The following is a 27,363-nucleotide window of genomic DNA, read 5'->3' as shown; positions in this document are numbered from 1 at the left end:
AAAATATATATTCTACATGGAAATATAGACTCTATTCTCTATATATTCTCTGTATATTCTCTATGCATTCTCTATGTATTATCTATATAATCTTTACATACTCTATATACACACTGTATGGAAATATAGACTATGTTCCAGATAGACAGAGATATATTGGAAGATATATTCCCAATATTACTTAGGAATAGGACCCTGCCTTAGGATCTCATTAAAAAGCTGTTGAAATCTAGGAATAATGGGAGAAATCTACCCCCAGAAAGAGCTTCGGGAAAACAACCAAGAGCTCACCCTCCCTCCACACAAACTGCTCTTGCCAGGAACAGGAGGGAAAAGATGCTCAGCTCAGAACTTCCCTCCCTGGTAAAATATTTAATAATAAACTCAGAGGAGAAGCCAACTGTCTCCCTTGGATGTGGTTTTCATTTGGAAGTTAATGGGAGTTTTATTTCCAATCCAAATTTTTTTTTAAATTTTTTTTTTTTCAAATTCCTGATGTATGTTTTGTTCTGATAAATCCACCCTGTCACAGCGAATAAATTCCAGCTGGGATGGACAGAGGGATGACACCCGTGTCACACTCCATTCCCCTCCAGCCACCCTTTCCCGAGGCTCCTGATCCCCGGCACTTTGTCAATGGATCCCGGGAACAACATTTGGAAATACCCCGAGCCCCACAACAGCCGCGTTAATGCGTTAATTCCCACCATGCCTCGGCGCTTTGAAATCCCGGGGGAAAAAAACAACAACAAAAAAAAAAACCAAAACAAAAAAACGGGGGAAAGCTGAAATGAGTCCTGTGAAAAGGAGCAGGGCATCATTAACGCAGCCGGATCCGTATCACAGGCTGCAGCAATTATTCCCGGGTGGAACACGGCAAGCTGTGAAGAGCTTTCATTACCAGGGGTGTTACAGGTCCCTCACCTCTGGCCAATCTCCCGCTAAAACGGGCATTTTCTGCACCACGGATTCCAGCTCCATTTAAATCCATAATTGCTCTGATTGGGGGGCATCTGGAGCACGGGGAATTCATGACTGAGAAATCTATTAGGCAATAAGTTGATTACTTTTTAGGCACCTTGAAGTCAGCTCGCCTCGATTGCTGCCTGGCTCAGGGGGGTGCCTGGAGGTGCTGATTTCCAGGGGGTCGATCTGCCCCGGCTCCCCTGTGCCTCAATTACCTTCCCGGGTCACCAAGGGGGAATTCAATCAGGGAAGCAGCCCATGGGACGCTGCTCCTGCCTTGGAAATGCAATTCTCCTCTCCAACCCACCCACGATGGATATCGGATGGGGTTTCATCCTTGCCCAGGCCAAGCAGGAGGTGTTTGCTCCAGGGATGATCAGGTGTGGATCAGGAATGATCCTTCCACGATAATTTTCCTTCTTGTGTTCCTCATTCTGTACAGGGATGCTCAGGTGTGGGTGAGGTGAAATCTCTTCATCCCTACTTCCCCCTTTCCTGTATCCATGTTTGCTCCAGGGTGCTCAGGTGTGGATCAGATGTGATCCCTCCATCCCTAGTTCCCCCTCGTCTGTATTACCTGTTTTCTCCAGGGATGCTCAGATGTGGGTCAGACATGATCCCTCCATCCCTATTTCCCTTCTCCTGTTATCCATATTTGCTCCAGGGATGCTCAGATGTGGATCAGATGTGATCCCTCCATCCCTATTTCCCTTCTCCTGTATCCATGTTTGCTCCAGAGATGCTCAGATGTGGATCAGACATGATCCCACCATCCCTCTTTCCTCCTACCCTGTATCACTGTTTGCTCCAGGGATGCTCAGGTGTGGATCAGATGTGATCCCTCCATCCCTATTTCCTCCTCTCCTGTATTCCCTGTGTACTCCAGGGATGTTCAGGTGTGGATCAGGTGCAATCCTTACTTTCCCTTCTCCTGTACTCCCTGTGTACTCCAGGGATGTTCAGGTGTGGGTCAGATGAGATCCCTCCATCATTATTTTTCTGTCTCCTGTATTCCCTGTTTGCTCCAGGGATGCTCAGGTGTGGTTCAGGAATGATCCCACCATCCCTCCTTCCTCCTCTCCTGTATTCCCTGTTTGTGGGTCAGGTGAGATCCCTCCATCATTATTTTTCCCTCTCCTGTACCCATGTTTGGTCCAGGCTGTGGATCAGAAGTGATCCCACCACCCCTATTTTCCCTCTCCTGTGTTCCCTGCTTGCTCCAGGGATGTTCAGGTGTGGATCAGGTGTGATCCCACCATCCCTATTTCACCCTCTCCACTTTTCCCCCCAAACAGCTCTTTGGACACCAAACAAAACCGATTTCTCTGCCTTTTTTTATCACTCTGTTGTACCAAAACGGGCGCATTCACCAGAAAACTCCCGAATTTCCTCGCTGCCATCCCCACCTCCCTCCCTCCCTGGGTGAGCTGTGCATCCTGGGGTTATCCATTCCCGGGGGATGCTGCTGGAAACGGGAGACAATGCTCTATTCTCCTGTTCCTCCCCATGCCTGTATCCCAGTGCCTTCCAGGAGTGCATTAAATGATGCGATTAACATCTGTCACATGCGCTTCAGTCTCTCTTTCAGCCTCTCCCGGGGGAAGCAGCCACACGTGCAGGGAAAGGGTTTGTTTTGGTGGATTCAGCTCCTTTCTCCAAGCTCCTGGAGCATGGGGGGAGTTGAATCTCCGTGGGTGGAGTGTCCTGTGGTTGGAGCAGGATGGGGGGGATGGCAGCTTCCAGCCAAACCCCGCTTTTTGGGATGGTGGGTTCAGCCAAAAGCTGCTCCTGGGGTGAGAGGGGCTTTGGGGAAGATGCTGAGGGGTTGGAGCAGAGGCAACAGCAGCATTCCAAGATTCCTGCAGTGGGATGGCCCTTTCCTTTTTATACTAAACCCCAAAAAAAACCCAAAGTCCTTTCTGGGGGTAGATGGGTGTAGATTTCTCCCATTATCCCTAAACATTTTTTAATGAGATCTCACAGCAGGCTCCTGTTCCTAGGGGCTAATCTCCCTTCTCATTTTATACCCAAACTCCAAAAAACCCCAAAGTCCTTTCTGGGGGTAGATGGACATAGATTTCTCCCATTATCCCTAAACATTTTTTTATGAGATCTCATGGAAGGATCCTCTGATCTCCCTTCCCTGTTTATACCCCAAAATTCAAACCCTCCTGGAAAAAAAAGCCCACTTCCTGCACGTTTCTCCTGGCAGGAGCTGAGCCCAGCACCTGTAACCAACCACCCAACCTGTGGCTGCTCCCAAAAAAACCCCACAACCCATGTGGACATTGGGACATACCCAGGGCAACCCCTCCACTCCCCAAATCCACCAAAATCAGCACCAGCAGCGAGGCTGGGACACCACAGGGCAGAGATGCTCCAGCATCCAGGAGATTCCAGGGAGGAAAAAACCCCATTTAGGGCAATCAACCCCTTCTGTGGGATTTTTCTGGGGGGAGAGAAAGGATGAAGCAGCATCTCAGCAGGACAGGCAGGAGGGCTGGGATTGCTGCTCCCACAGCCAGGATTCCTTTTAATTGATTTCTCATGGTTTGGTGGCTCCTGGCTTTAATTACAACACAAATGTTTGCTGGTGCAATTATGGTGCACACGCCATAAAGCTGTCAGAGGGTGTCACCAGGTCGTGGCTCTTCATTTATTTATGGCCTCGAGAGGGAAAAAGAGAGATCCAGCTTCCTGCCCAGATCCCCAGGGATCAATCCTAATCCCAAGGTGGGTTTCTTTGTGCCAGGGCAGATTGGTTTGGATTCTTTTTTTCTTTTGGTTTAATATATTAAAAAGGAAAAAAAAAATGTGCCTTGCAGCAGCTCGTCTGGGGGTGAAATAATCCACTCAACATTCCGATTATCAGCTAATGCACATTTGCATGAGAATGGGTTAGAAGAGCTCCCAGGATGGAGCAAGATCCCCACGGATCAGCCACTGGCCTTAGACAGAAAAGCCACGGATCCTTGCCCTGAGCACAAAACCACTCAGGGATGCAGATACAGCATGAAATAAATGGAATATAAAATAAATGTATAGGAAAGCTGTGTTATACATAATATATTGGGAATATAAATACTGTATATAATAAATTGGGAAATACATAATATATACAATATATTGGGAATATACATTATATATGTATTATATATTTGGAATATTGGGAAAATACATAATATATATAAAATATTAGGAATATACATCATATGTATCAAAAATAATTGGGAATATATGTCATTTATGTAAGATTATTTGGAATATATTCACAATATTGTTTGGAATTAAGACCATGCCATGAGATTTCACTACAAAACTTTCAAATTTAGGAATAATGGGGCTAAAAAACCAGGATTGGCCAGAATTAGCCAGGGCAGCACGGCAGCTGAGCCATGGGGTTCTCCTAAAGGTTTGCAAGCGCCTCACACCGGGATGGCAGCGCCAACCCCACGGAATTGTGGAACAGCAGCAGCACCCCTGGGCTCTGGCTCTGTGCCCATGTCAGCTTTAACGCCCCAGGAAATTCGGGAGCAGCGGCCTCAGCCCAGGTGAAGGGAAGAAGCCGAGAGCCCTGACGCTGCACCTTTCCCACCTCAGCTGTCAAAACGCAGCCCTTGCCCCCCCCCCGGAGCCTCGTTAAAAATGTGATTCTTCCCTAAGGCGACCGAGGGAGACATGGCCAAATTAATGAGGATGTGACAGAGTTTACGGGGCGGATTAGACTCCTCTTCCCCCGGAATAAACCTGGGGATTGAGGGAGAAGAAGGGAAGGCAAGGCTGAGGGATGGCCGGGGGTTTGGGGAGCATGTGCGCTCACCAAAAGAGCAATCCTGTCCTTGTCACTGTTAATCAGGCACAGGGACAGGCGGGAAGCGCTCGGCCCTGCCGGGAAAGGATGGGAATTAAAGCTCCCTGCCCCACGGATCCGGATCCGGCCTCCTCTGGATGCGCCGTGCCAGGAGCAGGTTTGCAAACACGTCCTTGCAGCTCTCCCACTTCATTTCCCCATTGGAAAATAAATAAACATCATTGTTTGGGGTTTTTTTTTCTTTTCTTTTCTTTTTTTTTTTTTTTTAATCTCTGTTTTCCTGCTTTTCTTTGTCCAATCTGGAAAGCAACAAATTTCCAGCAAGAAGCTGGGGTAGGCTGGAGGCATCTCCAGCTGGGCAAGGGACACCTTGTCTGTGTGACGAGGAAAGATTTGTGCCCCAAAACCCCACAGTGCCTAAAACATGGAGCATCCACAGTCCCAGCCCCATAAACTGGGATTTGGTACCTCTAGAAGAATCCAGCTGATCCCACTGGAAATGCCACTTCCATAATTCCCACCCCCTATAGATATAACCGTAAAGCCATGTCTGGAGGGGAGGGGACCCCTGTGATCCCCTTTCCCGCCATCAACAGCATTTGAGGGGATCAGGGATTTTGGGAAAGCACTGAGAGGGTCCTGTTTGAGGGCACCTCTTTAATCCCAACTCCTTGAAACCGAAATAAAGCTCGAAACAATCCTGAACCAACCCCTCGAGCCCAAACAGCAGCGAGATTTGGGAGCCAGTCCAAGCTCTGCAGCTTAGGCCCATCTCCAAATATCTCCCAACAAGTTTATTTATGGAAAATAAAATCAGTCCAAGATGTTCACAGCTCAGGAATATTTAATGCTATTTGGTGAGAAAGTATTTCCAGCGAGGAGGGAAGCGCGCGGCTCCCCGAGCCCGGCTCACGGCATCGCACCGGGAACGGCACTGGCACCGACCCACACCGGCCACCCAGAGCCCTGAACTGGTCTGACTGGATCAAACACCTCCTTAAATTCATTCCTGCTTCATTAATTGGCTCTGGAGGCCGGGATGAGGTGAGCTATGGGAAGAGGGGGTGCTGAGGAACCTCCGAGTGGAGCGCTGCCCTTGGGTGCCACCACATCCGTGAGGAGGGGACACCTCATAGACCTGTCCCTTTCCCATCATCCAGGAGCAGGAGGGGAATTTCCCTGTGTGGGAAGGGGAGGGAAGGGCAGCAGAGTGAACCTAGATGATGCTCAGACACAGATCCCCCCCTCTGGCAGCCAAAATCCCGGGAGCCGTGGCCACCTCGGCTCTGAGGTCACCCACGGGGGTCACGCGTGACACGGAGCTGTCTGCTGGGCCAGCCCCGGGTCAAGGGCAGGCCGGAGGCAGCGGTGATGGGAGTCACTTTAATAGACACCTGTCACCTGATGGGGAGCGTTAATGCGTCCCCCTGATCCCACAGAATGTCCCCCCGATCCCGTGGGACACGGAGGAGCATCCTCAGCCACATCCCGGCTGCCACCGCACGCTGGGCTGTCACCCTGACCAAGGGGGGGACACCAAGCAGCCAGGGAGGGAGGGACAGCGCCAGGGCAAGGCCTGGACTGCACAAACAGCTCTAATATCCCTGGAAGACGTCTCCGAGTCATGCACAGGGTTGGAAATGTCTCCCATTATAATTCTGAGTCATTCGTGACTCAGTGACATTTCTGGAATGGAAAAGCAGTGGCTGGCCCAGCCCTGCACTGGGGCCACACCGCAACTCCAGGGCTTATTTCTGATCCTATTTCCCAAACAAACAACCCCCCAGAGCCATCACTCCCCAGCCCGGATGTGCAGCCACTCGTGGATGGTCCTCTGGGATGGCAAGTTTTGGATTCCCAGCCCGAGAGGTTTTGTTTTGTGTGGGAAAAGCTGGGATCTGAGCCCAGCTTTGCCACTTGGGACAGAGCCAGGTGTGGTGGCAGGGGCTGGAGCTGCCCCAGGGATGTGATGAGCAGTGTGGGATTTCCTAAATCTTTATGTTTAAACATAAAATCCTTAAAAAGAAATAAAAACAACCATAAAATAAATAAAAGTGACTTCCAACAGCCCAGGACTGACACACACAAAGCCAGGGTCATGTTGCTGCTGCAAATTCCTGCAGGAGAAAGGGGTTCAGGAACACTCGGACACAAGAGGGTTGGAATGGTCACACTGGTGTTTCCTAGGGACAGGCATTTTCATTAAGGCAGCCCTCATCGCTCAGTTTTATCCTGGGAATGGCCAAATCCAGGGCAGGAAACACTTGGTGAACTGATAGCCCTGGATCACACAATTATTTCCCCCCTCTCTCCATGGTCCTTTTACTGCCTGTTATTAAAGCACTTGATTTTAGAGGCTGGGAGGAAGCTGCCCCTGAGGAAGGCACGGGGCCAGGGATGCTTGGAGGCAGGATGCTGGAGGGGCAGGATGTTCAACAGCTGGGGGACTTGGAGGATGGAATGCTTGGGAGTCAGGATGCTCAGAGGTCGGGATGCTCAGAGGCTGAAATTGTTGGAGGCCAGGATGATTGGGGGTTGGGATGACTGGGGGTTGGGATGATTGGAGGCCGGGATGATGGGGGTTGGGATGATTGGGGGTTGGGATGATCAGAGGTCAGGATGCTTGGAGAGAGGGATGCTCAGAGCCAGGGTGCTCAGGGGTCAGGATGCTCAGAGGATTGGATGCTTGGAGACCAGGATGCTCAGGGGTCAGGGTTCTTGGAGGCCCAGGGACCAGAATGCTCAAGGGTCACAATGCTCAGGGACAAGGATTCCCAAAGCTGGGACACTCAGAGGTCAGGATCCTTGGATACTGAAATGCTCAGGGACTGGGATGTTCAGGGGTGAGGATATTCAGAGGCTGCGAGGTTCAGGGTCTGGGGTGCTCAGGGGATCAGGGTGTTGAGGGATCAGGATGCTCAAGGATCAGGATGCCCAGGGGCTGGGATGCCAAAGGATCAGAATGCTCAAGGATCAGCATGCTGAAGGATCAAGATGCTCAGAGGTTGGGATGTCCAAGGATCAGGATGCCCAAGGATCAGGACACTCAGGGATCAAGGTGCTCAGGGATCAGGACCCTCAGATATCAGGATGCCCAAGGATCAGGACCCTCGGATATCAGGATGTTCTGGGATCAGGACCCTCAGATATCAGGATGTTCTGGGATCAGGACCCTCAGATATCAGGATGTTCCGGGATCAGGACCCTCAGATATCAGGATGTTCAGGGATCAGGACCCTCAGATATCAGGATGTTCAGGGATCAGGACCCTCAGATATCAGGATGTTCCAGGATCAGGACCCTCAGATATCAGGATGTTCAGGGATCAGGACCCTCAGATATCAGGATGTTCAGGGATCAGGACCTTGCATGTCAGAACGCTCAGGCCCTGATGTGACGCTCACATTCCCCAACACCCCACTCCCTCCTCACAGCGACAGCGCCCGCGGGAGCCCGGCACGGCTGCGGCAGCACCGGGCCCCAAAACACAACCAACCCCCAGACCCAGGGACTTTGGAACAGCAGGAAAACCCAGCTCGGTGCTGGAGCCTCCCCTGCACATCCTGCTTTGCCACCTGCAGCCGGTGATGGCCGGCACAGCCGGGGAAGGCTCCGGCAGCGCCAGGACACATCAGAGCAGAAATAGACCCGGAGCCGTCACCCCCCTCCCCGTCCCTGCCGCCCCCTTTTTACTATTATGTCTGAGAAGAGACGTCTCTCCTGGGTTTTTTCCCGCTGATTTAATCGCTTGGTGATGAGGGCTGCCTGGCTGGGATACAACTGCGCTCTGGGCATCGCCAAAAGAAATGGGGGATCTAAAAAGAGGAGGAAGCATCAGTAGCAGCGACGCTGATTGACAGCGAATGAAATGGAGCGGCCAAATTCCATTGGCGTGGTTTGAAATTCCCAGGACGCTGCCGAGAGCTGATGGCTCCTTTCCTAGGGTTTTGCCAGAGCTGGCATTTGCCTTTCATCCTCGTTTAATTCACTGTTTGGAGGCTGCCACGGGTTTGTGTGTGCGCGTAGTGGGGTTTTAATTGCACGCTTGGCCTCGTGGAGGAGGTTTTTTTTTGTGTGTTGAGGTGTGCAAAGAGGAGGCAAAGACTTTCCTTGGCCACAGCTCTGCCTTGTGGCCTCGAGCCCTTGGGAAAAGTGCAATTCCTGTCCTGGATGTAGGTGGTTACATGGTTTATAAAGGATTTTCCTGGAAAGACAGCATCTGTTGGGGTTTAAATTCTGGGTGCCTGGGTGGCATCGTTCAGGTAGGGACCCCACAGGGATCCCCCCATCCATCTGCAGGTACCCCATCCCAAATACTGGATTTTGCTGGGAAAACCACGTGTGTGAAGGCTGCAGTCACTGCAGGGGCCAGAGTGGCTTTGCCCATCTCTCCTCTGTCCCTGCAGTGACATTCCAACAGGAGAAGACCAAAAGGTAACAAAAGTCCTGTTTGCCAAACATTCCTTCACTTTCCAATGGGAAAGGAGCCAGCAGATCTCTCTCTGCCAGCAGCCTCTCCTGGACCAGCTTGTCTCATGGATACCCCATGAAAAAGAGAAAGGAAAAGGAAAAGGAAAAGGAAAAGGAAAAGGAAAAGGAAAAGGAAAAGGAAAAGGAAAAGGAAAAGGAAAAGGAAAAGGAAAAGGAAAAGGAAAAGGAAAAGGAAAAGGAAAAGGAAAAGGAAAAGGAAAAGGAAAAGGAAAAGGAAAAGGAAAAGGAAAAGGAAAAGGAAAAGGAAAAGGAAAAGGAAAAGGAAAAGGAAAAGGAAAAGGAAAAGGAAAAGGAAAAGGAAAAGGAAAAGGAAAAGGAAAAGGAAAAGGAAAAGGAAAAGGAAAAGGAAAAGGAAAAGGAAAAGGAAAAGGAAAAGGAAAAGGAAAAGGAAAAGGAAAAGGAAAAGGAAAAGGAAAAGGAAAAGGAAAAGGAAAAGGAAAAGGAAAAGGAAAAGGAAAAGGAAAAGGAAAAGGAAAAGGAAAAGGAAAAGGAAAAGGAAAAGGAAAAGGAAAAGGAAAAGGAAAAGGAAAAGGAAAAGGAAAAGGAAAAGGAAAAGGAAAAGGAAAAGGAAAAGGAAAAGGCCAAACTCTGACCACAACCCAGCAGCCACGCTGCTCCTGTCCCCAACCACGAGGAGCCCTGATCTCCCTCATGGCCAGCTCTCCACCCAAATTCCCAGGCTTTTCACTCCAGCTGGAAGAAATCTGGCAAAGCCCTAGGCTGCTGTGACCTGCCCCTCTGTGAGGAGGGAGAACTCTGGGGAGCAGCGAGGACAGGACGAGGTCCAGCAGCTGCCCCACAAACCAGGGCCAAGTCTCAACTCAATCCTCCCCCATGGCCCAGCACGTGCTCCCCACTCCCACCCAGGATTATCCCCCTAAAACAGCCGGGTCCAGGCAGGAATTGAACAGTTTTAGTGGAGAACAACTCTGATTTTGCAAATCTGGTGGGTGCAAGACACTGCTCCCACCCCAGGGTCACCCTGGCTCTGTCATTGTCCTCTCTGGGCTGTGAGTGATGGGGAAGGGGCTGGGCAGCATATTAAGCGATGCAGAATTTTTGGGTGTGCAGAATTTTGGGGAGCTGTGGCATCTGGGGGGGCTGCAGCATCCTAAGGGATTGCAGCATTTTGGGGGCTGAAGCACCTCAAGGAGCTGCAGCATTTTGAGCTCTGCAGAATTTTGGAGGGCTCAGCAGGAAAGGGGAGCTCAGCATTTTGGGGGGCTGCAGCATTTTGGGGGGCTCAGCAATTTGGGGGAGTGCAGAATTTTGGGGGTCTGAAGCATTTGGGTAGCTCAGTATTTTGGTGGGCTGCAGCATTTGGGGGGCTCATCATTTCGGGGGGCCCAGCATTTTGGAAGGCTGCAGCATTTTGGGGGTTCAGCATTTTAGGTGAGTGCAACATTTTGGAGGTCTACAGCATTTTGGGGGCCCAGCATTTTAGTGGGCTCAGCATTTTGGGGGGGCTGCAGCATTTTGGAGGTCTACAGCATTTGGGGGGCTCAGCATTTCGGGGCCCTCAGCAGCGCTGCTGCCTCCCCTCCTCTCCCCGCTCACCAAATATTTGTTTAACGAGGGAATTCCCGTCCGTGCGGGATGCGCGGCTGCCTCCAGCATTCCCAAAGCCTGGAAAACCTCCGGAGAGAGAGAGGGAGCCACGAGCCCCCCGAGCCCCGGCCACAGGAGGTGACAATCCCCCGCACTGGGCTCTTGACCCCGCGCCCCCGGGGCTGTGCTGGAGTGACAGCAGCCACCTCGCGGTGTCCCCTGGTGCCACCACATCGCGTCCCCCCCCGGCCACCGCCGCGCTCCGCTCCCCGAACGCCGCCCGCGACGCGGCCGCTTTGATCCGCTGCTTAATTCCTGCTTCCCATTAATTCCTGATCAGGCTCTGAACCTTCTCGCGGAGATGCCGAGATCAAATGCGTAGTTAAGAGACAGTCGGGCCGGGGGGAACATGAAAGGGAGAAGTTTTGTTTCAGGATTTTCATCCCGGCGAGGCGGCGCCGGGAAGCGGCGGAGTCGCGAGCCGAGAGCTCCCTCTGCTCCCAGAAAAAACCTTCCAGGATTCCAAAGGCTCCCAGCCTCCTTCCCCGGCCCGCTCTCCAGGCCCTGCAAACTCGTCACACCCCCAGGGGACAAGCACAAGCTGCTGCACAGGGAAATGTTTGCTCCAGGGGATGAGTTGTTGATAAAAAAGTGGCAGGAAAAGGATAAAATGGTCACAAACCCCGTGGCACCCCAAAAATGCATCGGCTCTCATGATGAGGGAGACCCCAGGATGTAAAATATCCTCTATAAATCATAAATATCTGATTTAGCTATTGATTAGAGACAGCCCGAGGCAAACAACAGCGCTTGGAGCTCCCCGGGGATGGGGGGAAATGAGGGAATTTGTATTTCCATCGTTTGGGGAGGGAAATAAATAAATACCAGGCCAGCAAGGGGGATCTGGGGCAAAGAAGAGCTCAACACCCAAAATACTGGGGAAAATCAGGGTGCAGAAAGCGATTTCAATTCCAATGAAAACGTATTTTATTAGAGGAAGCAGATTCATCTTTGATCCTGGATCCCAAGAAAAGCAATATCCAGGGCAGTGATATCCCATCTCGCAGGGAGAATGAGTTATTAAAGCACAAGATGAATGGCTTGCAGTGCAGCTAAGTGCTCCAGTTAAGAGAAAAATAGTTCTAAACTTACTCTTTGCCCCAAAACACATTCCTCCCCCTCATCCCCGGGCCTCGGCTCTCCCCTCGGGTGAAGCTTGCTCGTGTGCCTCATTTTTTTTTCTGGCTTATCAAAATTCCAGAGGGGAAATTTTAATAGAAGTAAAAATAAGGTGAATTTAGACGGGCGGTGATGCTTGGGTTTTTGGGGTTTTTTTTTTTTCTTTTCTCCTCCCCTTCCCCCAACCTTAAAAAAAAAAAAAAATACACATGAGGAATAAAAATAACCCGGATAAGTTTAAGTTCAGTTGTGGGGAAGGAAGGAGGATGTAAATGAAGGAGCATTCTCATGGAGAGCAGGGCGCCTCGGCTCTGCATGAATAAATAGGGATAAAAATGTAACACACGCAACTCCGATCCCAGCACCTCGAGAGGGCTCCTCTCCCCGCGGGCTGGAGCAGCACAAGCCACCAGCATTCCCGGATTTTTGGTATTTCGGGGAAAAAAGCATTGAAATGGTGATTTTGGTGGGTGCTGAGCTGGTTTGGAGCCCCTCCCTCAGGTATTGAGGCTGGTGGGGCAGATCCACTGGGGACACTGGGAAATGAGGGATTTTCCCTCAAATCCTTGGATCATTCCGGTTGGAAAAAGAGTTCCAGGATCACCGAGTCCCAGCTGTGCCCCATCCCCACTTTGTCACCCGTCAGGGTGTTCCTCGGACGCCCCCAGGGGTGAGGACTCCAAACCTCCCCTTCCAAGGCTTAAGAACCATTCCCTTAAGGAAATCCCTGCTGAAGTCCGGCCTGAACCTCCCCTTGGGACCATCCCAGGAGCTCCAGGAGCGCTCAGGATCAGGCCACCTCCTCCACCAAACCACCACTGATGTTTTTTTTCAAGTCCAACACTGAATCTCATCACAAAAATCCCTTTCCTTTCAAGATCCAAAGGAAACAGGGATGCTGGGAAGTCACCCAGTGACTCAATTAATTCCAAATCTGTGCTGAGAGGCGAGACCAGCCCAGAGCACCCCAAAACCTCCTGGCGAGGCACCCGCAGCACATCCCAGCAGCCGGATTTTCCCCTCCCCGGCACCACGGAATTTTCCCACTCCTTTCAACGCAGCCATCCCTGCTTTTCCCCCCTCCCCAGGCAGGATCTCCCGACCCCCCCCCCCCCCCCCCTCTGCCTGGCTCCCCGTTACACAACCCTGCTCGGGAGATCCTACGTGGGCAGCCGTGGGTTTTCCTGGGAATCGACAGCAGCTCTCGCTGCAGCTCAGCAGAACATGAGCATCTTACATAAACAGCCCCGCGAGTTCCCCTGCGTGGGGGCTGCCCGCAGCCCCCCGGGCTGGGAGGCAACGCTGGGAGCCGCCTTTTCCCCCCCTCCCCATCCCCGTCCCCATCCTCATCCTGCTTTTTGCGCTTTTTTTTTTTTTTCTTCTCCCTTTAAACCAACCCAAACCCTTGTGGGGGAAAAAGGCAGCGCGCGCGCGCGAGAGAGAGAAATGACTCAAGTGTTTTGTAACTTGTCACATTCGGAGCTGCAATTTGGAGGCAGGAAGGAGGGATCCAAAATAGTCGCCCCAACCCCGGATTGTATAACCGAGATCCCCCCCACAGCCCCTCCCCTCCCGCCGGGAGGAAAAAAAGGAAAAAAAAAAAAAAAAAGAAAAAGAAAAAAAAGGGGAATTTCTGCTGGAGATGGCAGCTGGAAAAAGAAAAAGGCAGGCGAGCTCGGGGTTGTTACAGCGCAGGAAGGAGCCCCCAAATTGGGAAGAATTACTCATCCATGGAAAAAAGGCTCCTGTGCTGGCGGGGAGGCACCAGGAAGATGCTGCAGGGGAGGAGGGAAGGCTCCCGGGAAGGATGCTCCGAGCCCAGGGGTGAGGCTGAGCTCCCCGGGATGCTCCCTGCAGTGGGAGGTGATGTTTGGGAAGTGCAGCTGGAGCGGCAGAGCAGGACGGAGCAGGATTCCCTGCCAGGAAGGGACCTGGCAAGGGCTGCTGAATGAAGGGCATCTGCTGCCAAAATTCCAGCTCGGAGCAGGCTCGAGGCATCCCAGATGCCAGAGCCGGGCTGGGAGATGCTTGGATAATCCCACGGGAGGGTGGCAGCAGGGTCAGGGTGTGTTTGCCAGCCAAACACCTCTCCCACACCTCGCTGCCCTCCGCCCAGCACTGGCAATCCCAAATTCCCAGATTTTTCAGCCATTTTTCATCCAGCAGCTTATCACATCCCAGAGAAGCCCAGCAGAGCCGGGCTGCTCCCAGAGCTCCCTGAAAATCAGGGAGAGCAACACCTGCCTGGAGTGGGGAGAGTGACGGAGCAAAGACCCCCCAACACACCCAGCCCCGTATTCCAGAGGTCCTGGAGCCTTTCCCAGCCCCAAAAATGTCCAACGTCAGAGCAGGGAAGCTCCACAGAACCAGGAGGAGCTGGGAAGATGAGGAGAATGCCAGGAAGATGAGGAAGATGAGGGGAGCAATACCCAGCTCCCCCATAGTTAAACACAATTCCAAACCCCACAAATTCAATTTTCAAGCGCCAGGAGCACTGGGAGGAACCTGCCTGCTGCTATAAACCCTCCTGCCCACCCAAAATGCCACTAATTCCTTTTGAAAAAGCCCAGGCGGGTCTGGGGCATGTCAGGAGACACCACGAGGGTGACAGGTCCCCTTGGGGCTCATTGATCTGCCATCGATCACCCTGTGGAAGCTCTGGAACCCAGATGGGCTCTGCGGGGGCAGCGCTTCCTCAGGGTCTCCTCAAAAATAAATCCTGGAGTTGGGATGAGGGGAGGGATCTTTGCAGCTTTTTCTCCAGCGTCACCTTGACTAAAGGCTCTGAAATTCCAAGTGCCTGACGCCCACCCTGGCACACCACAGGCTGGGGCATGCCGAGAAAATGCAAAGATGGGGCAAGGGGAAAGAAAAATCAGGTTGTTTTCAACAGATTCATCTGCTTCTGCAACTCAGTTTGGCTCTGCAATTAATAAAATCCATGTAAAATCTATATTTTTTTATGGCAGACCCACCTCCGGCAGGTGCATCCCTGCAGTTTTGGGATTTGCAGGTGAAAACGAAGTGGATCAAAAGCACTTGCCCGTGCAATAAACTGAGACAAAAGGCAAAATTCCCAACAAATTCCCAACCAGAGCATGATCACACCTTCCCCGGGATATTCCACTGGAATCCTGGACAGCCCCTGGCACATCCCATCCCCTCAGACACACCAGCACCCATTCCCACTGGCTAATTCCATACAAAACATACATCTGCGGGAGCCACACAATTATCTCTGGGAGAGAAGCGTTGACGGATGGAAGTTTTAATTACCAAACCTTCTCATCCTCCCCCATGCACAAAAAGTGCATTTTCTGGCATGTTTATTTAATAATAAAATATGGCCAAATTCCACACTGGTGGAACACGTGCGCGGGGCACGGGAAGGACGAGACGAGCTGAAATCTGTTTTGTCACCAGAGCTGGAAATTTAAGTTCCTTTGATCTCTCTGCCTCCAAAGCTGCTGGGGAAGGAGAGAGGAGCACAGAGAACATTATCCCAGGGTGTGGAGGGGTTCAGGGATGCATCCCAGCTCCTGCCCCCGCACGTGCCAGGGTTGTGGAGATTGACGGCTCCACTCCCGCACACGTCCCCATCCCTCGATGTCCCCACAGAGAAAGCAAAGCACAAGCCTTAATTCCCATGGACAGGGCTAAAGGGTGCCCCTGTCACCCATCAGTATCATTTAAGGCTTGGGAAGTGCCCAACTCCCGTCGGGAATGCCCGGTGGAGCTCCGTGCTCATATCAGTCTTAATTTCACGTGGTCCTTCACACCGTTGTCTGCTCCGAGCCACGCTTCCGTCCCCTGGCAGCTGCCACGGCTCGGGAGCCACCCTCTGCTCCAAAACCTGGCTGGCATCCGGGAACAGCGGCGGCTCCAGCCTGTTGGAGCCCGGTGTGACCGAGGTTACTCATTCCCAGCGTAAAGACGTGCGGAGGTTGAGGTTCCCCCCCCTTCCCTTCCTTCCTTTCGCGAGTAAATCCTCCAGCAGGAATTTTCCCCCCTTCCTTGGAAATTCACAGCCAACCTGCTAATGAGTCTTTGTGAAACTTGTGCCTTCTTACCTCTAATTTTACAGCCTGTTCGGATTTGAGCTCTGTGGACAGCCTCACATTTGGTTGGGAATTATAGGCTGAGTGGCTGTTCTCTCCTATTATTGTGCTGTCAATCTCCTATTAGCACATTATAATATGCTACACTGAATGCATCTGTTCTGTAGATCACAAGTCCTAATTGTCATTTGTTGAATCACTTTGTCTTATATGATTGTTAAGCAATTATTTCACCCAAAGCAGCTTAAACTTTGATTACTGTATAGTGTTTACAGGGATCAAAGGGAAAAATCAGCGGCGGCTTCAAACATTTTTTTTTTTTTGCTGCGGAAAACGAGGAGCGAGCGGGGGATGCCGAGGCACCGGGATGACCCGGAGGTGCTTCCCGGCCTCCTGCCTTCGGGGGAACGATGTCTGTCCAGGGTGGTTAAAGGTCCAGCGAACGGGGAGGCCGGGAGACGGATGTGAAGTGACATTCCTGCCAGGATCGCTCATGGAACGAGGCTCTCCCGGCGTGTGGCACCAGCTGCCCGCCGGTCCCCTCCGCCGGGACAGCACCCCCTGCGATGGTGTTGAACCACTCCAGCCGCTCCCGTCAAGGGGAAAACCTTCCTGCTCCCCAAAAGGATGGGACTTAGAGCAGGGCTTGGCTCGGAGGGGTCACATCCCGGATAAATCCCCCATGGAAGCGGCGGCGGCGGGTCAGCAGAGGACAGGGCTGAGGCAGCGTGCAGAGCCCTCAGCGCACACATTTATTTTGGCTTTGCCACCCCGCTCCAAAGCCCTCAAAGAGGCCCTCTGGAAGCTCAGCTCCCTCACACCATTCCCCCTCTGAAGTCCGGGGTGCTGGAATGCCACGGAGCGATCCCAGGGCATGGGAACCCAACCCAGCAGGGAGGGGCTCATCACCGGGGGCTTGGGCTAATCCCGGGAATCTCGGGCTGACAGCAGCGGGAAGGAATGTTGGGCCATTGTTTCTGAGGAGCCCAGACAGGATTGAGAGAGGGAGAAAACCACGCTGGTGGCTCCCCAGCTCCAGACGGCTCCATGAGCCAGCAGGGATACACAAACTGTCAGAAATCTTCTGCTTCCAACCATCTTCTCCAGCAAGGCGGGGATGGAACCTGAGTGCCACAAAAAGGTCCCTCCCCAGCCAGCTGCGCGTCCCCTCCTGCTACCCCTGCAGCACAACCCGGCAGGAGATGGAACAAAGCTGCCCTTGCCTTTGTTAAAATAAATGAATTTCCTCACACAAATGAGTGCCCAAATAATGGGAACACAAAACTCTTTATGAATCAGGCCTGTCCCCAGCCAGGCCACCAAGTGCTGCACAGAATAGGGAGAATCAGGGAAAAGAACCAGAGTGGACTTTCTGTGGGTTCCTGGGAGAAGCTCCTTCTCCTGCTCTTCCCTCCCTGGGCTCCCATTCCCAAGGGCACTGCTCCAATTCCCAGGACAGCTCCAGCCCCACCCCTGGGTGCTGGTCACAGATTTAGGCACAAAAAGCTCAAAGCCAGCCCTGAGGGTCCCATCCCATGGGTCACACAGCTGGGGGGGCTTTTCCAGCCCCAGTTCATCCCAGTTTGGAAATGCCTTTATCCCAGGGAGCTGAGGAGCAGCAGGAAGGAGCTGAGCTCAGGGATGTGCAAATTGGCTGCTTGCAAAAACAAGTTTTAAAAAGTTGAATTTGGGGTAGAAACCCTGAGAAAAACACTTTATTTCTAGATTTTGTCGTGAAAAAAAAAAAAAAATCCAATTCCTTCCTGTATCCTAAAAAAGTGATGGCACAACCTAAAGAAGCCTCTAAGGAAGTTGTCAAACCTTGGGATGAAAACAAATCTGGAGGAGCAGGTAAAAGGTAGCAGCTCCAGCACAGGTAAATTGCTTTTTAACAAGGAGACAAGGCCCATCCCTGGCATCTGCCGTATGTTTTTATAAAGCCCAGAAATATGTTTTTAAAAGGCCAGTAAATAAAGTTCCTATCGATTTGATCTCCAGTGTAATCTGTTTTTCTGTCTGCCACCACGAGTGGTAATAAAAGGGAATCAGGGGACGCGGCTTTGGGTTAATGCAGCGATCCATCACCGTCGGGGGCTTTGCCACGCTGCACAATCGAGAAACTGCCCCAAATTGGTGCAAGGGCCAATTTTCTTTTCCAATTTATTTTTGCTTGAGCGAAGCAATATCGAGGCAGGACGAGGAGGATGCGCTTCCCATCCTTCCAGATGTTCTCCTGCTTCCCTGGGCTGGGAAGGGGCCTCCAGCAGCTCCCGGGGGGGCATTTTGGGAAGGTGCTGTGGGTGCTTGGGTGTTTGGGATTTTGAGGCCAGGTCCTTGCAGTGGGACCCAAAGGGGGATTGGGATGTGCTTAGGAGAGTTTCACAGTGAGCATTGAGCATTCCAGGGCTGATCTCCCATGGATTGAACATCCTGAATGTCACAGGGTTGATTTCCCATGGATTGAACATCCTGAACATCCCAGAGCTCATCTCCCATGGATGGAGCATTCCAAACATCTGAGGGTTGATCTCCCATGGATTGAACATCCCGAACATCCCAGAGCTCATCTCCCATGGATGGAACATCCTGAACATCCCAGAGCTGATCTCCCATGGATGGAGCATCCTAAACATTCCAGAGCTGATCTCCCATGGATGGAGCATCCCAAACATTCCAGGGCTGATCTCCCATGGATTAAACATCCTGAACATCTCAGAGCTGATCTCCAATGGATTGAACATTCCTGGGCTGATCTCCCATGGATCAAACATCCTGAACATTCCTGGGCTCATCTCCCATGGACTGAACATCCCAAACATCCCAGGTCTGCATTTCTCATGGACTGAACATCCCAAACATCCCAGGACTGATCTCCTGAGAGATATTCCCAGACCTTGGCCCACCAGGACAGGGCAGTTGAAGGTTTTCCAGGGTATCCAAGCCATCCAGAACCACTCTCCTGTCCCTGGCAGTGCACCCCTGCCTCCTGTCCCTGAGCCTGTTGCTCACTGAGATGCCCCCACACACAACAGGTGCCCTCATGGCACTGAAAATTGCCCCAAAATGGTTTTTTGGCAGTAAATTGATGTTTGATAAAGCTGGCTTCGACAGCTCAGTGTTTAAACATGACAAAATATTCAAATCCACCCTGAAATGATGCACTGAAGTCCCCCAGGCCAGATTTTGCTGCCGTCAGAGCTCAGCTTTGCAAGATGCCCCCCCACTTTCAGCTCCTCACCCCAAACCATCGATGTTCCCTTCCCTGAACAGACCCTGGGCACAAAGGTGACCCCAAACCCATCCCAAATACCTGGGATGATAATGGGAAACCTCCCATTCCCCCCCCAACCCCTTCAGAAAACTGATAAATATTTCTAGAGAGAAAAACAAACACTCCGCATTTGGCTTTTTTGGTGGTTGTTTTTCTTGAAGAGACAAAGTGTTCCACAGAGAGCCGACACTTCCTACACAAGTTTGCATCCTCAAACCCCGAGATTTTCTGCCACGGATTTGGATGGGAAAAGCATCTCCAGCCCTTCAGCCAGCCCTCCCCACCCCATCCAGGATCACCGAGCTGGAGCATCCCACTGGAGCACTGCAGGGAGATGGAGATCTCCTCGCTTTGCCAAATTTTCCCGCTCTCATTTGGGAATAAAATTAGGAATAATCAAATTTCCTTGGTTTAGAAATACCCACATAAAGCATAAAAACAACTCTCATGCCGCAGCTCTTGTTCCCACTCAATTTAGGGTGAGCTTAGGAGGGAAAAAGATTACCCCAAAGCATCCTTAGAGGTTCAGGAGTATGAAAATTGCAGGTAAACCAGAGGAGAGCCAGTTCTCTATGAGGAGTTTAAGACCACCCAGCCCTTTCCCAAAATGAACTCCTGGTTTGGGCACTGCAGCTGGATCATTCCCAGCTGTGCAGAGCTGGGGAGGCATTTTTTGGGAAGGCCAGAGGAGAAACCCACCCCAAACCCCGGGAAGCAGCGGGGCCCCGTGTCCTCAGATGCCGCCTCAGCTCAAGATGTGCCGAGATGTCTTGGAAGGAAACGGTGCCAAATCCATGAGCGGAGCCATTCCCGGTGCCAGCGGGAGCCGCCGCCCGTGCCAGGGGCTCCCTGGGGACCTGCCACCCCCGAGGCACAGCTGGAATTCCATCCCAAAATAAACAGGTGCCACCCCCAAGCTCCCAGCTCAGCCTTCCCTGCTTTTTGTGGATTCTGGGATGCACAGCCCGCATCCCCCTGGCACAGCCTGGCAGGGTCTGGCTCTGGTCCCCAAAATCCTTCCCACAGCCGTCGGCAGCAGCGTTCCCTTCCCGGAGAGTCCCTTCCCTTCTCCCGGCCCTGCACGGCTTTCCAGGACTAAAATTAAAGGAAAAAAACAACTGCCCACATCCCTGGGAAACTTCAAACTCCTGGAAAGCCGGGGACAGGTCTGCGTGCAGCAGCCTCTGCCAGGAAGGAGGATTTTTTTTTTTTGAGAATCAGACATCTTTAAGGAAAAGTTCTCCTTCCAACCATGTGATCCGCAGGGGGAAGAGACTTCCCAGACGGCGGGGAAGAGCCGGAAAAACTGATTGTTCACACTCCGAGGTAACGCCAGCAGAGCTGACTTCTCCCTTAGCAGCCCCCAGCGCTGGAGCTGGCCACGGCAATTACAGAAATTATTGGGACAGGGCGGTTTTTGGGGGGCAGCGAGGATTCCACCGCGATTTGCGAACGCTACGAGACGACGCCGCATCCTGGGACAGATCTGGGATCACAGCAGGGCACGGCGCGGGGTGTCCCCCGAAATACCGCAGTGTCACGCCACTGATTGTCCCCTCCCCGTGCCCGCGGCACCCTCAGCACAGATCCCGGCTCTCCCAGTTCCTCCCAGTTCCTCTCCCAGTTCCTCTCCCAGTTCCTCTCCCAGTTCTCCCAGTGCGGGCGGCGCTGGAGCTCGGGCAGTTCAATGCTGCCACCTGGTGGTGGCAGGAGGGAACAGCAGCGCCGGGATTCCCCCCACCCCGATCCCAAATCCGTCGTGATCCCAAATCCATCATGATCCCAAATCCCATCGCGATCCCAAATCCATCGTGATCCCAAATTCCATCGTGATCCCAAATCCCACCGCGATCCCAAATCCATCATGATCCCAAATCCCACCGCGACCCCAAATCCATCATGATCCCAAATCCATCATGATCCCAAATCCCACCCCAATCCCAAATCCATCGTGATCCCAAATCCCACCCCGAGCCCAAATCCCATCATGATCCCAAATCCCACTGCGACCCCAAATCCCACCACGACCCCAAATCCCACCCCGATCCCAGAGCTCACTTGACTAAAAAACAAAAACCCAAAAAAACCAAAACAAAACGCGGCAATGAAGTGAAATAAATCCAGTGGTCAGAATGTACCAAAAGTTCAGTGGTCAAAGTAGAAGAAACAAAATTGAATGCCAAAATGTAGCAAAAAATATAAGTATTCAGTGGCCACAAGAGGGAAATAAAATTTATTAAACTTTTCTCTACGTGTGGTCACTTGATTCTTGTTTTTCCTACATTGTGGCCATTTAATTCCTTCCTTTAAAATAGCCATGATGGAACACAAAATTAAATCATTAGGAGGCCGCAAATAGCAAAAAATTAAATTATTAAGTGGTCACGTGTAGCAGAAAAAATAATTTAATTTCTTTGCTGCCTTCTGGCCATTTAAATGGTCACAGTATATAAAAAATTTAATTGTTTAAAAGTTAAAGTAGGGGAAATTATAAAAGGCTGCATTTATAGGGGAAATAATGGTTACAATGTAGCAAATATTCTAAATTGAAATGCGGTGATATGGTGAAAATAATTCATTAAATGGCTACAATGTAGCTGGAATAGCTGTAAAATGGGTGCAATGTAGGAAAAAATATATTTAGTAAATAGTCAAAGGAAAAAATATATATATAAAATTAAAAATACAAACGTAAAACATAAGAATATAAAAATTATAAAATATATAACATTAATAAAATATAAAATAATGATATATAAAAATAAGAACATAAAATTAATAACAGATTAAAATGTCATAATATTAAATAATAATATATTAAATAATAAATATAAAATTATGGCATATAAAATAAGTAAATGTAACATGATTAAATATCAAATAATTAAATATCAAATAAACTATAAAAATATAAACACAAAAATATAAAAGTGGTTTCAGTGCAGTAAAAAAACTCTGAATGTGAGAAAAGTTGATTCAATGGCCACAGCGTAGGGAAAAAAATTATAATAAATTACCAAAAAAATAGACAAAAAAAGGCAATTCCATTTATCCACAGCTCAGCCTCCAACCAAACCCTTGAACCAAGGAGGAAAAGTGGGAAAAAAGCTTCCAAAGTCCCCCTGATCCCAGGAAAAGCCAGAGCGGGGTCTCACCTTCTTGGCCCAGGGGTAGGGAAAAAATAATAAATTACAAAAAAAATGACAAAAAAAAGACAATTCCATTTAACCACAGCTCAGCCTCCAACCAAACCCTTGAACCGATGAGGAAAAGTGGGAAAAAAGCTCCCGAGGTCGCCGTGATCCCAGGAAAAGCCCCAGCGGGGTCTCACCTTCTTGGCCCAGGGGTAGCGCACGCGGGGCTTGCTCCACTCCTCGCTCAGCTTCTGGCGGTAGCCGTGGCACTTGGGGATGTAGGAGCAGCTCACGTCGCCCACCTCGGGGTAGATGACTTCCAAATCCCCCCTGGAACAAGGGGACAGGGAGGAAAATGAGGTGGGAATTGGTGCCAGGCCGGGCTCGGGATGGGGTTGGGAATTGCGGGCGGGAGCGGCGGGGATAACGGGAGTTTGTTGTAAATTATTGTAATTATAAATTCCTTCCCTAAATCTGCTGAAGGACATTTGAATTCCTGCGCTCCTTGGGTGTTCTTCAGCAGATTTTGGGAAGGAATTCCTCCCTGGGAGGGTGGGGAGGGGCTGGGATGGAATTCCCAGAGGAGCTGGGGCTGCCCCTGGATCCCTGGAAATGTCCAAGGCCAGGCTGGAGCTCCCTGGGGCAGTGGGAGGTGTCCCTGCCGTGGCAGGGGTGGGATGGGATGAGCCTTAAGGCCCTTCCAGCCCAAACCATTCCAGGATTCTTTGATTTGATTTCCCCATCCCTCTGTGGATGCTGCAGGAGCAGCCCTGGACGCTGGGAATTTGCTGGGCAGGAGGGCCTGGAGGGACAGGGAATGGCTCCACTGCCAGAGGGCAGGGATGGGTGGGATATGGGGAAGGAATTCCTGCCTGGGATGGAATTCCCAGAGCAGCTGGGGCTGCCCCATCCCTGGAAGTGCCCAAGGCCAGCTTGGAGCAGCCTGGGACAGTGGGAGGTGCTGGGCTTGGAGCTGGATGGGTTTTAGGGCCCCTTCCCCCCCAGCCATTCCAGGATTCCATGGAAAAGCAGCCTCCTGCCTCTGAAGCTTTCCATGGAAAACTTCTGTCATCCCTGACGCTGCCAAAGGCACTTCCAAAGCCTCTGCACAGCTGGCTGGGGAATAACTCCAGGTGCCCAGATGTCACCCTGTTAAGTTTTTTTAAGTCTTCTGATGTTTATATTCTTGTAATGAAGTTTCTCACGCACTTTTATGTAAATAATTATTATTTTACATTCTTCTCTGGAGGAGGAGAAATTTGATGGAACGTTGGTTTGTCCAGTGTCACAGGAGAGGTGGCACTTTCATCCTCCAATCCACTGCCACTTTTGAAAGTCTATAAATATTGGTGGCAGGAAATAAACTTTTTTTTCTTCTTCTTCTTTTCACCCTGGAGTTCCAGTGTCCACATCATTTTATTTCGTGTCCTACTGCGACGCCCAGAGACATCCCGGTCCCAGGGAAAAGGAGGAAAAGAGCCAAAACTCATGGCCAAGGGGACACTGGAATGAACTGTGCTGGGAGGTGACACAAAGGGAACGGCCAGGCTGGGCAGGGGACAGGCGGGGAGGGGACAGAGGCCAGACAAGGCAGGGGACAGGCAGGGGACAGAGTCCAGGCTGGGCAGGGGACAGGCTGGGACAAGGGACAGCGAGGGTCAGCCCCACCGGAGCCAGCACGCCCCAGCCCAAAGCAGGCCTGCTCGGGAGGATCAGGTTCTTTTTTGGTTTAGAGATGGGGTAACTGAGAGGCACTTTAAAAACTTTGATTGTATTTTTAGTCTCATGTCAAGGGTGAGACAACACAGAGATAATTCAATTTTTATATATATATTTTATATATATATAATATATTCATATATTATATAGTTGTTATAATTCACACCATTACTATCAGAAGCCAACTACTTTTTAATTACAATACATTATAAACATTTTTTGGCCAATCAGCTTTTTGCCACACCATACTGCAAATGCTTTAAAGTTAATTATCTAGAATTACTCCTCGTGGGTTTTACTATAATGCATCTTTCATAGCTCTATTTCTCAGAAATATTTCGTTTTATTTGTAAGGCCATCCAAACTTGTTTCTAGTTATATTTCTCAACAAAGTCCATCCTATATTATGCTATTTCTAAGTCAGTATTTCTTAGCTCAAGGCTTGCATGCAGATGCAAACCTCTCAATTGTCTCAGAGTCAAAAAGAACCGAATCCAACACGTGTCCATCATTTCCTCCTGCAGCTCCACAACTCGAATCCCATCTATTCCAGAAGGGAGCTGTTTCTTGCTGCCCCCTCGGCCAGGAAATCCCGAGCCCCCAGCAGAGCCCAGACCTTTCTGAGCAGTTTCCCCTTTCCCCGGTGCTTGGTTCCCCTGCACGTGGCACCGGGAATGTCCCCACGTGGTGACACCGCGCTCCGGGAGGGGACAGAGTCCCCATCTCCACCTGCTGCTCTCCCAAACACGACGGAGAATTGGGATCAGGGGTGGCTGTGGTCTGTCCAAGACCATCCCCACGGACACACACCCAGCCGGGACACCAGGACACGTCCCCAGGCCGAGGCAAGGTCCTTGCAGGGGAACCTCGACCCAGCCACCCCCTGCAGCGCTTCTCCCACTCGGGGACAACTCTGGCCACCCCTTTTTAAGCCTCGAGGGGGACGAAGGGGACACGGGGCCGGGTCCCCACCCCCCTGCCAAGCCCAGCACCAGCCCTCACCTCCTGGGGGACCCGGTAGCCACGGGCCACCAGAGAGCCACTTACCAGGGTCCTGGGGACAGCCGAGCGGCTCCGAGGCAGAGCCCGGAGGTTTGAGGTTGCCGTGGAGATGGTTTCCTTGGAAGGAAGGGACAGAGGGACTGGGAATGAAAGTCAAAGCCCAGGAAAGGGGCAGCCAGCTGCTCGGAATCTGCCGAACCGTTTTTAACCGCCGGGCAACCGCCCCAACCGCCCCAAACGGCCCCGGGTCTGCCCAGCCCAGCCCCCGGCCGCACCTGCGGCTGCTCGGGCTGGTGAGGAGCGCTGCGAGCCCAACTTGGATTTGCCCGTCTCGTCCACTGCCTAATGGGCGCCGGGGAAGAGGCACATGCGAATAAATGCGATAAAATAACAGTGGGGAAGAGCCGGGTGTGCGGGGATTGCAGCAGCGAGGGGATCATTACATAATGGAGCCGGGGCTGCGCGCTCGGGGAGCACGAGGAAGAGGCGCCGGGCTTAACTAATTAGAAACATTAATGGATCGGGAATGATCGGGAGCTTTTAGGGGCTTAATGGCTCCGGTTCCCACGCTGCCGAGATGGGCACAGCCCGTAATTAGAGCCTGAGCCGGCAATGGGCTCGCGTGAGTCAGGAGCTGGGTTTGCATCTTCCCAGGAGCGCCGGGCGGGCTGAGTCAGGGCAGCGTTTGCATCCTCACGGTGTCACACGGATGGGGCAGGTTGAAAATTCGGGGTCCCCAGCACTTGGGCAAAGGTGGTGATCAGCAGAAAATGCCCAGAAATGTGGCCATGGAATGGTGAGGAAGGCAGGAATTCCCTTAGAGAAATGGGGATGTGGCTGGAAGTTGGGCAAGAGGCGGGGCAGGGAGATGGGCACCGGGAGAGGTGGAGATGTGGACAAAGAGCTCCTGGTGAAACAGGGAATGGTTTGGGATGGAAGGACCTGAAGGATCCAGAGCCACCCCTGCCATGGCAGGGACACCTCCCACTGTCCCAGGCTGCTCCAAACTCACCTTGGGCACTTCCAGGGATCCAGGGGCAGCCCCAGCTCCTCTGGGAATTCCATCCCAGCCCCTCCCACCCTCATTCCTCCCCAATATCCCACCCAAATCTCCCCTTTCCCAGTGGGAGCCATTCCCTGTGTCCTGTCCCTCCATCCCTTGTCCCCAGTCCCTCTCCAGCTCTCCTGGAGCCCGTTCAGGCCCTGGAAGGGCTCTGAGCTCTCCCTGGAGCCTTCTCCTCTCCAGGTGAGCATTCCCAGCTCTCCCAGGACCCAGAGGGGCCCCAGCCCTGGAGCAGCTCTGTGGCCCCCAGGTCTGGCTCAGGATCCTCTCCAGTCCCTTGGGAGTGTTTTTTTTTTTTTTTTTGGATTCCCCAAACAACACCAAGAAACCAAAATGGGATGAACTCAGAACAGGGATTTTTTTCCCCCCCCCAAGCCCAGAGGCTGAGAAAAGCCCTTTACAGAGCCAAAATCAGCCCCTTCCATCCGGAGACCTCTCACAGACCAGCCCAAAAGGGTTTGCCAATGGAAAAGGTGCAGGGGGATCTCCCAGGGATCCTCAGGAAACAAAACACACTGGAGCAACAATTTTACATTTTAAAAAATGTAAAATTTTATCATTTTTCATCTTCCCATGTGAGATGAACCATGACTTCTTCCCTAAAAAAAAAAAAAAAAGGGTTTTTTTTTGCGTTTTTTAACGAGGATTTTATTTCCTCCACTCAGGAGACAGAGTTTAAAGGGCAGCAGGAAACTCATCCAGCTTCTACCAGGAAAAATAATCCATGGGAAAATGCTGCCAGGGCCGGACATCCTCTGCTGTGGGATGCTCCTGAGGGGCAGGAAACCACTGCAATATTTAATTTTTAACCCCTGTGGTCTCCAAACCCAGGCCAGGGTGACTCCAGAGCTGCTGGCTTTGCTGTCCCTGCCACATTCCTGGAAAACCTACCCCAGGGATGGGCGATTTTCACCTGCATCCTCCTCTTCCTCTTCCTCCTGCCTGTGCCTGGAGCTGTCCCAGCTGGGAGGAGCGGAAAACCCCGGCAGAGGCTGCAGGCAGCAGTTTCCCCTCTGGAGACGGATCCTGCCGTGGGAAAAGGCAGCTTTGGTGTCAAACCAGCTCCTGGGGTGGGAGGAAATGAAAATTTTGGGACATTTTAGTTCATTTTGTGTTCACTC

The 27,363-nt window shown here is 51.5% G+C and overlaps 1 protein-coding gene across 1 annotated transcript in view; it reads right to left on the bottom strand.

Moving 5' to 3' along the window:
• Nucleotides 1-27,363, bottom strand: part of PEBP4 (phosphatidylethanolamine binding protein 4) — an 81,889-nt gene that overhangs the window by 46,680 nt on the left and 7,846 nt on the right. The window contains exon 2 of the mRNA XM_041490636.1: nucleotides 22,656-22,788. Coding sequence (XP_041346570.1) covers nucleotides 22,656-22,788 — 133 coding nt within the window. The remainder of the gene's footprint in view (nucleotides 1-22,655; nucleotides 22,789-27,363) is intronic.

The sequence above is a fragment of the Pyrgilauda ruficollis genome, unplaced genomic scaffold (assembly GCF_017590135.1).
Source record: "Pyrgilauda ruficollis isolate IOZ18807 unplaced genomic scaffold, ASM1759013v1 scaffold125, whole genome shotgun sequence".
NCBI lineage: Eukaryota > Metazoa > Chordata > Aves > Passeriformes > Passeridae > Pyrgilauda > Pyrgilauda ruficollis.
Note: the sequence above shows the minus strand (reverse complement) of the source record. Positions and strands in the feature narration are given on the sequence as shown.